Genomic DNA, 13,094 nt, shown 5'->3' on the forward strand with positions numbered 1-13,094 from the left:
TGTTATATTCCCTACTGTGCATTTCCATTGTGGTATCTTGAGCACAGAAAGGATATAGCACTTCTTGTAGTTTTACTGTGATGTAACATTGTGCACTGCTCCAGCTTGTTTCAGTATTTTTTTTATCAATGTGGTATGGTCCCTACTCTAGTTGAAAATTGTATGTAAATGTAAATATACTGTAACATGTGATCATAGGTCCCATCAGTATTGTATTACGTACTGTGTGGATCCTGTTAGTGCATGAACTATTGAATAGTGCAAGTATAAGAATAAATTAAGAATTTTAAGTTTGAGTAGGGATCAAGAAATGAATAGTGAAACAAGAGAGGTCAACTACACCTGAAGATATGCTAGTAGACATTAATTTTAATCTCTACTTCAGTCTATACCCACGACTGAAATAGGGATTAAATGTCCACTAGTGTATCTTCAGGTGCAGGCAACCTCCCTTGTTTCACTACTATTTATTTCTATAATCCCTGATCAAACTTATACCAATATTATTATGACTGGTAAACCCACACATATGCATTAAAATTGGTGCCAGGCATATTGCCGAACACATGCCCCAAATACAAATTACTGAAATAACGAAGTAGCCATTATACGCTTCATATTCAGCTATATTCAGCCCATTATGCAATGTTACAAATGATGAGACGCTAGGAGAAGGACTTCTGCAGTAAATCAGACACAATGGAAAATTTGTTTAATTCCTGTCAAACATAGGGAAGCCATCATGTGGCACTACCATGATGGAATGATATAAACTAGATATAACCAATAAAAGAATTGCAAATTGTTGCAATGCACTCACTCTTTTTAATGTTGTCATGACTGATCATGAATATGCCATTCATTGTTAATTAATAGTATGTAACTTTACAAACTGTACCTTTAATTGAATAATTTGAATGAGCTATTAAAAGTATTTTACCTCTATTTAATACAATTAGCTATGCGATATGTGCTTATGTTCTGCAGTAAATCATCACTGGTCTGTGTATTCTTTAAAGGAGGATAAAAACACCGATACCGAGTCCAATACCAATACTACAGTTAAACAATATATTCAAGTGGTAACATGTGATTAAAAGTGTCAGGGTACAATACAGGTGCTGTTTACAGCACAAGAAAACTTACAACAAGCAATTAGTATCCCACAACAGGTAAGTTTTTTTAATAAAGAGCAACATTTAACCCTTTCCGGCAAAATTTTGTTTCTTTCTGCTGAGATAACATCACTTGCACTACTAAACAATTGCTCTGAAGCAGTAGATGATGGAGGTATACATAAGTACTTGCAAGCTAGATGAGCTAAGCATGGCCAAACAGCTTTCTTCGATTGCCACTATTCTAAGGGATGAACATGCTCAGAACGAGAGACTACAGGTTCCTTCAAATACATTTCTGTTATCACTTCAGCTTCAGTTCCACAGTCACCTTCACCATCACCATTTGTTGAATCAGCTATCGGTTCATCAAACAGGTTCCATAATGCTGAACTGGACTTCTCTCTCGAGTCACTTCTGCTATGTTTCGGCTGTGGCTCATCACTGTCTGACTGACATTTCTTCAGATAAACCTCACACTCTGTAATAAGAAGCATTCTTGCATGAGCTGCACTACTAGTAGACATAAACCCCTTTAGCTTAAATCTTGGGTCTAAAATTGTAGCAAGTACACATAGAGATTCTTGCTATACCGGTCCTGTATGGATTTCAACATACCTCTCTTCATAGACATAACACCATGGTCATTCTCATCTTCTGAAATTTGTTTCTTTAGAGCCCTGATTATTGGTATGATTACAGAGGCACTGGCATATTCTCCACTAACTTCCCGTGTTGCTTCTTCAAAAACCTTCAGGAGTTTTATTACCTTTTCAGCCAAAAGCCATTGTTGTGTGTTTAGTTCAACAGGTGGTTGACATTCAGTATTATTAATTTAGCTGCTGTAATGGCTTTCCTCTGCTCTACTAACCTTTCTAACATATAATAGGAGCTGTTCCATCTAGTGGTAACATCCTGAATAAGGACATGGTCAGGTAAGTTGAGCTGTGATTGTATTTTCTTGAAGTTTTGAAACGATGAATTGGAATGATGATAATGACTCACTAAGGATCTAGCAGTGGCTAATAATTGTTGCACTGCAGGTTGCAGTTAAACACCATCCTTGATGATTAATTGGAGAGAGTGTGCCAAGCATGGCAATGATTTGACATTTGCATAATTCATTGCAGCTACCATATTGGAGGCATTGTCATGTAAAACACACACTATTTTGTCTTCTATCTCTCATTGGTGAATTGGAATGATGATAATGACCCACTAAGGATCTAGCAGTGGCTAATAACTGTTGCACTGCAGGTTGCAGTTAAACACCATCCTTGATGATTAATTGGAGAGAGTGTGCCAAGCATGGCAATGATTTGACATTTGCATAATTCATTGCAGTTACCATATTGGAGGCATTGTCATGTAAAACACACACTATTTTGTCTTCTATCTCTCATTGGCGAACATGAGATAGTATAGCAACTGCTATATTGACACCAGTGTGTAATTCATCGAATTTCCAAGCACACAACATGACATCTTTCTTTTCCATTCTACTTTCCACATTGAAATGTGCTGTCAAGCTAAGAAACGAATGAGAGCAATTGGTACTTGACCATATATCAGTGGTCAGAGTGACGTAGCTAGCCAAACTCAAAAGCTCAGAGATTCCCTGTTTGACGTTTGTAAAGATCTCAGGAATAAGAACCTCTGAGAACTGTCGATGGTTTGGTAGTACATATCTGGGCTCAAGTTCAGCCAGCAGATGCTCAAACCCTACATCACTGACAATACTAAAGGGCTGTAAGTCAGTACAGATCATTTCAGCAACACGATAATAGTCTTTGCTCTTGAGTTATTTGCACTGTATGCTGTGCATTTTTCTACCATGGATTTCAATGTTTCTTGCTACAATGCAACTCCTTCAGCTTTTTTTGGCTTTTCGTTTCTTCTCCTCTTCTAAAAGACTTTGAAATTGATCCTCGTGTACCATCAAATGCTTACGATGTTGCTGTCAGACCTTCAGTGCTGGTCACTGTAAAGCGCTAATAACAATAACGAAGGTTGCTTGTGTTGAATTTGGTTGAAATGCTTCCTCCTCGAGAAACTAAGTAAGACATATCACCTTTTTATTGTCGCTCTTGTCGACTTTAAAATATTTCCACATCTCGCTGGTTTTCTTCCTTTCTTTTACTCCTTTATAAACACTTAACGGTTCACCTTCCGTTTATATAGTGGCTTCGTGGTAGCTATCAGTGGCTTCGTGGCTTTCTATTTCATCTTCTATTATCACAGCCATACTACTTTCACATGTCACTAACGCTTCAGCATCCGCCATCTTGAAAAGTAAATGTCATCGAGTATCGGTAGTATTGGGCGACTTGTACTTAAACCGATACAAGCCCGATACCATCAAAATAAGCCTGATGCCGATGCTAGTATCGGTATCGGTGCATCACTAATACTTCAAAGAATTACTTGGACAATATGGTAGTTATTTCCACTGCAATAACTACTATATTCGGGGAAATAACTGCCTTATTTGGGGCAATAACTACCACATTGTCTAGTAAGGTGTTAAACACCAAGAATGTTTATGATGCAAGCAGAATATTAAGTCGTATACATCAAAGTGCTAAAAGTCTTTTACTTGGATATCTACCAGTTATATCACAAAGCAGTTGTAGATATTAACAATCATCCTTAGCTGTATATGAAACCATATTATCATAATTCTTGGCAGTACATGAAACCATGTTAATCTAAATACTTACTTGGATACATATAAGCCATTTACATCACAGCAGTAGTAGAATGTCTTAGTTATTAATTAATAGTTGTCCTCAGCTTCACCTCGGACTCATGTCAATAACTAAGATATTCTATTCTTGCTGTGATATAACTAACTTCATATTACATATTTGCTACATTAAACCTACATGGTATTGATTCAAATTAAATAGCTACATTATCTAATGCCTGGCAGGAGCACAGTTATATAGTAGCTACTGCTGGATGTATTGTGATCAAAACAAGAGCATGTTTCTCCCTGAAAATGTCAGCATGCATGCTAATTTTTGTATGAAAACTTATTTTAACTTGCAGTTAGCTAGTTTTACCTTTAACACTTTATATCTACGTACTTGAGTTGCATGCCATGTAGGCCTGTGTGACAAAAATGACAAAACAATTATCTTGATAACAAAATTACCTATAGGTAGTGTGATAACAAGTTTTGAACTATCAAAAATGTGCACATGATTACTTTAGCTTAACACGTGACCGTGTACGTGACAGATTATTGTGGTTAATTATGTCGGCACTGCATTATGTTGGCTTCTTCAAGTGTGAGTTCTAGTACGTGTGTTATCATATTGGACAATAATACTGAGTCCATTACTAGTGTTCTTAGTGACTACATTGTCAGCAAGAGTGGTGACTCAACTAGAGAAAATTGTGAACTAGAGAAGGTGAGGAGCAGCGTCTACAAACACTTTGGCTTTCCTGCACAAGGTGGCAAAGAAATGGACAACAGTTTATTGTAAGTTATGCCCGAGGAAACTACACTATCAAGGAAGTACGATTAATATGATGGTGCACTTGGAGTACAGCCACCATGCCAAATTTCTTAAGATTAAAATGACCCAAGGGAACGTTGCGACTAACAGTAAGACTAAAGATTCGGATCAGCCAATGATAAGGATTCCTTCGAGAAAGCCCAGCCATTGTCAGAGAGTTCAATGATGTGGAGAACACAACATCAGTTTGCCATTGCATCACCAAAGATATGATTCCTTTTAGCACAGTGTCTAATGTTAGTTTCCAGAAAATGCTCCGTACATTTGAGCCTTGACATATTTTGCCAGATAGAAAACTAATACCAGATGCCTACATGGACAGTTAGCTACCAATAAGAGAATGAAATGACTCTCGGACTCAATTTAGGATGTAGATTGTTATATTACATAACACAGAATAGTTAGCACATCTGGATACAAAACAAAAATGTCCTTGTATCAACCAGACACATGGGAATCTCAAGTGAGGTAATGTCTCAAGATAAAACAAGTGCTTAAAAGTACAGACTTCTGTAACACAGGAATGGATGATTTCTGTACTCCAAGCTCCTGCAAATTAGCTTCAAGTTCCTTAGGGATAGAACCAAGTACTCCTATGATTATTGGTTCCACCGACACTGTAGTTTTCCAAATCCTCTGAGCTTTTATCCATAGGTCTGTATGTTTGTCTTTCTTTTCAACAGTCTTTTGCTGGATATGGCTATCCCCAGGAATTATTGTTATTGTGTTCAAATGCACAGTACAAAAACTGGTAAAGAAAGTCCTTGCCCTAGCCCAGGGCACAGGAGTACAATTACTCAGCAAAAGAAATTGTAGTCAAATGTTCAAATAATGATTAAGGAGTAATGCTGTGAAGTAAAGCTATTAAAGAGTCTTGAATATTTACTTTCTTCAAATTGGCTGCCAGGGAGACCCAGAGCTCCAATAACAACAGGTAAACAAACACTTACATTTTCCATGGTCTACAAATCTCTATCTTTAAGTCAACATATTTGAAATTTTTTCCATGCTCTTTTGGGAAATTGTAGAGTCTCCAGCAATATAGACACTTCAATAAAATAAACCTGTCTTTGCAATAAAAGTAATGAAGCAAAGAATTATTATTATTGTCATATGTAACTCAGAACATATGTAGTACAATGTACAATAAAGGAAGGAACATTCTGGAACAAGGACCCCCTTCTAACCTGGAAGATTGGTTACAGGTGTGACAAGTACAATTACAGCACAAATACAGTTACTAATAAACAATTACAACAATTATTAATAAATTCTTAAGTCAAATAGTGGCGTAAAATTCTACAAATACTTAGTATAACTGACTTCTGCATGGTGGGTATAGAGTTTATATTAGCACCAATCTTTTGTAACTCAGAACTGAGACTAACAGAGATTGATCCCAGGGAACCTATAACAATTGGCACAACAGTACAAGATGTCTTCGACAATTTATTCACTAAAATACACAAATCAGAATATCTTTCTTTCTTTTCAACAAATTTCTGGTGTAGCCTACTGTCTCCAGGAATAGTAATGTCAATAAAATATGGAGACGATTTACAGATAACAGTAATATCAGGGTGATCATGTGCCAAGTTTGAGCCAGTAAAAATTATTATTAGTATTATTATTATTATTATTACTATGACGTAATTTTAACCACATTTCGTATTATTCTTAGTACTTGGTTGTATAATTAGACATTAATCTTAATACTTTACTTAACCAAGTACTTCATTGTGAATTGTAATTGTTTGGGGACAAATCTAATCCCCTGTATGTGCATAATCTGCTGTAGCTTTATATAATAAATATGGCTATTTAAATAGCTAGTTATGCCCTGGCCAAGCATTCTAGCAGTTTTATTAATTACGTCAGTGGACACTGCATGACTTATAGCTACTTTTACACAGGAGGAGAATCTAACAATAAATACTGTTAACTATACAACTAAAGCAATTGTTTAGTGACTGCTTAATAGCTGATTGCTGTAAGGAATTTAGTTTTCAAAACAAACAGCATGTCACAAGTCAGTCTTGATATACAAAGAATATACATCCTGTTCTATTACATTCCATTCTGATTCTAGTTCTGGCTATTAGAAGTTGCTGCACAACAAGCGAAGACAAATTCGACAAGTGTAAAATTGTCATATATCCTGTTTCGGTGTGCGTTCATAACATGAGCTGAAAAAGTACTGATGACAAGAGTAGCTCCAGGAATTTTGGTGAAAGGTTTTTTAAATTTGCATGGGGTTCGGGAGCATAGTCCCACATGAAAATTATGTACTCTGAAAATGAACCTGGTGACAATTTACATGAAAGAACCACAGGTTAATCAGTGTTAACTAGAAGGTTTTTCTCATATTCGTATATACCTGACATTTCAATAGTATCCAAGCAAGAGTACAGTGCAAAGTATGTACTCCAACTAATTGTGGGCAGGATTTTGAATAAAGTTGAGGTGTCCGTCAACTGGCTACTTAGCAACATAAACCAAATGAGCCATAGTGTGACCTGGAAAGCTACTTTTGAGTTAAGAATCATGCAATGCTCAAGGACCTTCCTACTCCTCTTTGCCAGCAAAACAACTCCTGTACTTTGGTGGAAGCATTTAAATTAGAAACACAGACTGAACTCGCATTATGTAATTAGTGTTGATTGATGAGTAACTAGTGCTTTGTGAAAATGTCACACCCTTTCTCAATAAGCTTACAGATGCCGGTGCAGGTGGTTGTTATATGTGTACATATTTGTATTGTTTTCTAGAGTTTCACATGAAAACTAATGATGGGTCCAGTGTGGAAACTTGGCCTGTGCCCATTAAATTTGGTGTTCCATTATTGTGTGATATGCTTACAAATATTTGTTACTCAACTGTACATTGAGCTGCCAAGCATCATTCAATATTAAATGCTGTGTGGGAGATTAAATTAGTGGCTACATGTTATCTGACCCAATTACTTTGTGCATGATTCTCCAGTGAATATGTGCAGTAGTTTGATCTCTCACAACTCACTTAGCTGAACTAATAATAGACTAGCTAAATTATAAAAAAATAATTACATCACTTAATAACACAGTAATCTCCCTGTTGCAAAGATCACAGAATTGTCTGTAGCATTTATCAGTAAATTTATTAAACCTCATTCATCACATGTGTACATTTTATTTAGACGGCTTGTAGTGGATTAATCAATAAATTATGTAGTGTGATAATAATCGATTAGGTGTCCACCAAGACACCATCATTGATTTGAATACTGTTTTGTTATTGATTTGGCAAACTGTGTATTTGAGTAGTATATTGTATAGCTATACTGTTGTATGTATTTATACATCATTCATTATACACCTGGCACACTTGTAATAATTAACTGCTAGACGTATGTTACTGTATTCGTTTGACTGCTGTATTTATGTATATACTAAGTTATACAATACAGGTTTAATAATAGTTGCCATCCTCTTAATGTCAATACTTAAATACATTGGACAACTCATTACTAAATGTCTTCCATTCATCAATGGTATGCAAGCAGTGATAGATATAGTGGTTAATAGGGATAAAATATCATGTAGGTAATTTTAATACTTTTGAACAGAGCCCGGCATTGCTTACTACCATAAACCCTACAGTATACAAATATTGTTCACACAGTGAATTGGTTAATATTATAGAGTGTCCTTACAGCTGCTCCTTGTACCGTTTACATGTAAATAGTGTAACATGCATAGTCCCATCAGTATCATATAACTATTAGTGATATACAATACTGTGTGGATCCTGTTAGTGTATGAACTATTGAAAAGTATACTGTGTAGTGTAACAAAACGATGGAATTGTGTAATATTCTAGGTATGGGTATTGTTTACTGAACAGTACATATATTGTATAGACTGGACATAATCAGTACAATAATTTCAAATGTTGCAATATTCTAACTTTTTAAACCTTGTCATGATTGGTAGTTATTGTCAGAATCATTAATTGTTGTAGTATGTAACTTCATGAACTGTACCACTAGTGGGATAGTTTGAATGAACTTGCTATTACATGCTCTTAAGTTATCAAGGAGGATATGAGCCCGTTGTAAAGACCCTGTTGCTATATAATGCAGACATTGAGTGCAGAACAGATGTGAGTTGATGAAATTGTGTAATGTCATGGTTGTGGGTAGTATTTATTGTATACAAGTACACAAAAAATTGGAATTTTCAACTAGAGTAGGGACCATAGCACATTGATAAAAAGTACTGAAACAAGCCCACGATATTAAATCACAGTAAAACAATAAGAAGTGTTATATCCCTACTGTGCTCCTCCATTATGGCATTGAGCATAATAGGGATATACATATAACACTTCTTATTGCTTTACTGTAATTTGATATCGTGCACTGAGTGATTAATTTTTGCAATACTGTGAGATGAAGTTACAGGTGGCTAAAATTAAGTGGTCAATAGTCCATGACAAGCTACCCGTGTATTCAGTGTAGAATAGCTACTGTCATTGCCTAATATTTGCTCAAAAATATAAGTTGAATAGTCCAGTCCATTACACCAGTCTTGTGATTGTATACTACCTAATTTTAGACTCCTGCCATTAGTGATCTAATTATTCTCTAGCTCAAGTTTATAGTCTATTAGGGCGATATATTAATTAGCAAATTTCATTGTTCAGATAATGAGTGTCCACCTTGTATGCTGTGGTGTACATAATGTGTGTATGTGGAATATGTCACACATCACTGAAGTGTGTGTGTACTTTATGCTTAAAACAATTTCACTCCTCTACACTCAGCATGACAAAATGGACATGTGCTTATGTAGTTACATTTACACGTTGCTAGATAGCGTTTACATCCTGTATGAAGTATTGCTGTAGGTTTTAGTGCTGAGTGATATAGATTTTTCTTATATCATATGTCATGGCAACATTTATTCATGATATGAATATATATCACGATATACAGTATATCCATAACAGTTGATAGCTTACAAGTTACAATACTTAGTTTTAAGGTTGAATTTGTGATATCTTTATTATCTTTATGCATTACAAGTGTAATTGCATTGGCTCTTTGAACTACTGTTCTTACTGCTCACTGCATTACATTGACCATTGTAAACATATCTCTGTGTTTACCTACCTTTCGAAATGGTAAAAAGGATACTAAATTGGATGTACATGTTACCAGAATATGTAATGATATAACTACACTCTCAATTTGGTTGCAGTGCAAGGCTTGGAAAAACCAGAGACACCATTTTGAAGCTTACATAGGTCATGTGAGTTCTATCAGTTCTATCACGATAATAATTTCTAGCTATCATGTCACAGCATGAATAAATATATCACAATACAAAATATATTCCAGCAATAGTTAGGTAATATAATAATATTTCCCAGCACTAGTAGGTATTGTGAAAAAGAACATGGGTGTTCCCTGAAAATAGCATGCTTAGTTATTTTTCAACTGGAACTTTACCTTGAACAGTTAGTTAGGTTATGTCTTCAAAATTGCATCAAAGTAATTGAGTATAATTATGATATTGTATTTACCATAATCTCAGGTCTAGATTACTGTGTTATAATTACTAATAGCTGTCTTAATCAGGGGCGTAGGAAGCATGGGTGCCATAGGTGCTTGGGCACCCATAAATATTTCCAGTTGCATAACTGATGGGTGTTAGCACACTGTACTATATATTACTGAAAAGATATAGATACTCTAATAGAGCAGCCAATGACTCTTATAAAGCAGTCACGTATGCTGGTGACCTATTTTTATGGCATTGAGATATATATATATATATATATATATATATATATATAACACTTCTTATTGCTTTACTGTGATTTGATATCGTGCACTACTCCAGCTTGTTTCAGTACTTTTTATCAATGTGCTATGGTCCCCATTTGTTGAAAATTCCAATTTTTTGTGTACTTGTTTGTTAACTTTTTTGTAAATAATTATTATGATTGGTGAGCCCACGCATACCACATCTGAAATAGTACTGTGCGCCCCAGCTATGCCGTCTGAAAAGTGAAGTATCCATTATGCTTCATTGTCAGCTATGTTCGACCTGTATGGATCCTGTTAGTGTATGAACTATTGAAAAGTATACTGTGTAGTGTAACAAAACGATGGGATTGTGTAATATTCTAGGTATGGGTATTGTTTACTGAACAGTACATATATTGTATAGACTGGACATAATCAGTACAATAATTTCAAATGTTGCAATACTCTAACTTTTTAAACCTTGTCATGATTGGTAGTTATTGTCAGAATCATGAATTGTTGTAGTATGTAACTTCATGAACTGTACCACTAGTGGGATAGTTTGAATGAACTTGCTATTACATGCTCTTAAGTTAACTGTGTATTCTGCAGGATATATAGCCTATGTAAGTGGAGTATGTAACATCATTGGAGTATGTGTATTTTCTGTTGTAGAAAAATGCCACTCCATTACATATTGCATGCCAAGGAGGATACGAGCCCATTGTAAAGACCCTGTTGCTATATAATGCAGACATTGAGTGCAGAACAGATGTGAGTTGATGAAATTGTGTAATGTCATGGTTGTGGGTAGTATTTATTGTATACAAGTACACAAAATATTGGAATTTTCAACTAGAGTAGGGACCATAGCACATTGATAAAAAGTACTGATACAAGCCCACGATATTAAATCACAGTAAAACAATAAGAAGTGTTATATCCCTACTGTGCTCCTCCATTATGGCATTGAGCATAATAGGGATATACATATAACACTTCTTATTGCTTTACTGTGATTTGATATTGTGCACTACTCCAGCTTGTTTCAGTACTTTTTATCAATGTGCTATGGTCCCCATTCTAGTTGAAAATTCCATTTTTTTGTGTACTTGTTTATTAACTTTTTTGTAAATAATTATTATGATTGGTGAGCCCACGCATACCGCATCTGAAATTGTACTGCGCGCCCCAGCTATGCCATCTGAAAAGTGAAGTATTCATTATGCTTCATTGTCAGCTATGTTCGACCTGTTACACAGCATTTTTAATCAAGAATTTTTCGAAAAGCACCTCTGCAATCCATGCATATCAAAAGAAAGGACTGATGCTGTGTGCCCCAGTTGTATCAATTATCGTCTGAAAAGTGAAGTATCCATTACGCTTTGTTGTCGACTATTTTCAACCAGTATGAATGAAGAACTGTTTAAATAACACCTCTGCAATCAAAATGGCCACTATGAAAAATACGGATGATTCCCATTGCAAAGGGAAGCCATCATGTGCTACTGCCAAATTGACACTCTTCACTGTCAGCAAAGATGAATGCGACACAAAGGAGGACTCTGGTAAGTCCATGAAGAATGCATTGTACATACTGCAGTATGCCAAAAGAGACCTCTCGGGCCAAAGTTATGTTGAACAGTGAAAAAATCAAGCCTATAGCCTTAGTCGTTATCAAGTTATGCTTGTCTGAAGGCATCAGTCAATCAGTAAGTCAGTCAGTCAGTCAGTTAGTCAGTCAGTCAGTCTGTCAGTCAGTCAGTCAGTTAGTCAGTCAGTCAGTCAGTCAGTCAGTCAGTCAGTCAGTCAGTCAGTCAGTCAGTCAGTCAGTCAGTCAGTCAGTCAGTCAGTCAGTAGAACATTCCATTAAATGATTATTTAAAATTCCTTGGCAACTTGTTGAAAGTGTTTCGAGTTGATCTGAAAGGTTGTTTGGGCTTAGTTTTACATAACTGATACTGCCTCATCATCGTCAGGGAAAATTGAGGCTGGTTTTTGGGTGACCTTATTTCGTAGCCATGCCTACTCCTTTGTGGTCCCTAATACAGTATATAGTACTATCATACTGTATGATAAAATCAAAAGAAAGTAGCCAAGGTGGTAGATTGTCAGTATGCTACCAAGATTAATGTCATTATGTGCATTCTTTTAATTGAAAGATACTAGAAAGAAGCACCACAGTGCTATACCGCTGCATTATATTGAGGGACAATCATTATCACTGGCCATGGAAAATAGGCATAGTAGAATATTCCAATACTTTATCAGTTTCTCAAAAGTTTCTAATAGTCAATCATGAACATGCACTAGCTAGCTTTTGTAAGCGCTACTGCTTTTCTCATTGAATTTTCCATATTGCTAATGAGGTTTTTCTGAAAGACATTTTGTACATTTTGTAGGTGTATGGTGTACCATACATAGGGTCCACAATACAAAAAATTGATATCCTCCAATCAACTACTTAACTATTGTCATGTGTTAGGCTAAGTGTAACTTGAATAACTCCAGTGTGGCAGCCAAGTTTATTATTTTCTTCTGGTGGAAATGACACAAATGTCTTAATATCATGTGATTTTTCGTTGCAGTGGTTCGTAGGGTTCTTCATATGCCACGATATTCACTCTCAATACTGTTCAAGTAGTCTACGTATGCCATGATATT

The 13,094-nt window shown here is 35.7% G+C and overlaps 1 protein-coding gene across 1 annotated transcript in view; it reads left to right on the forward strand.

The window, feature by feature from the left end:
• The window catches only part of LOC136258253 (uncharacterized), a 194,826-nt gene that overhangs the window by 45,668 nt on the left and 136,064 nt on the right, over positions 1-13,094 (forward strand). Inside the window, exon 6 of the mRNA XM_066051572.1 lies at positions 11,106-11,204. Coding sequence (XP_065907644.1) covers positions 11,106-11,204 — 99 coding nt within the window. The remainder of the gene's footprint in view (positions 1-11,105; positions 11,205-13,094) is intronic.

Source organism: Dysidea avara, chromosome 6, assembly GCF_963678975.1.
Source record: "Dysidea avara chromosome 6, odDysAvar1.4, whole genome shotgun sequence".
Taxonomy (NCBI): Eukaryota; Metazoa; Porifera; class Demospongiae; order Dictyoceratida; family Dysideidae; genus Dysidea; species Dysidea avara.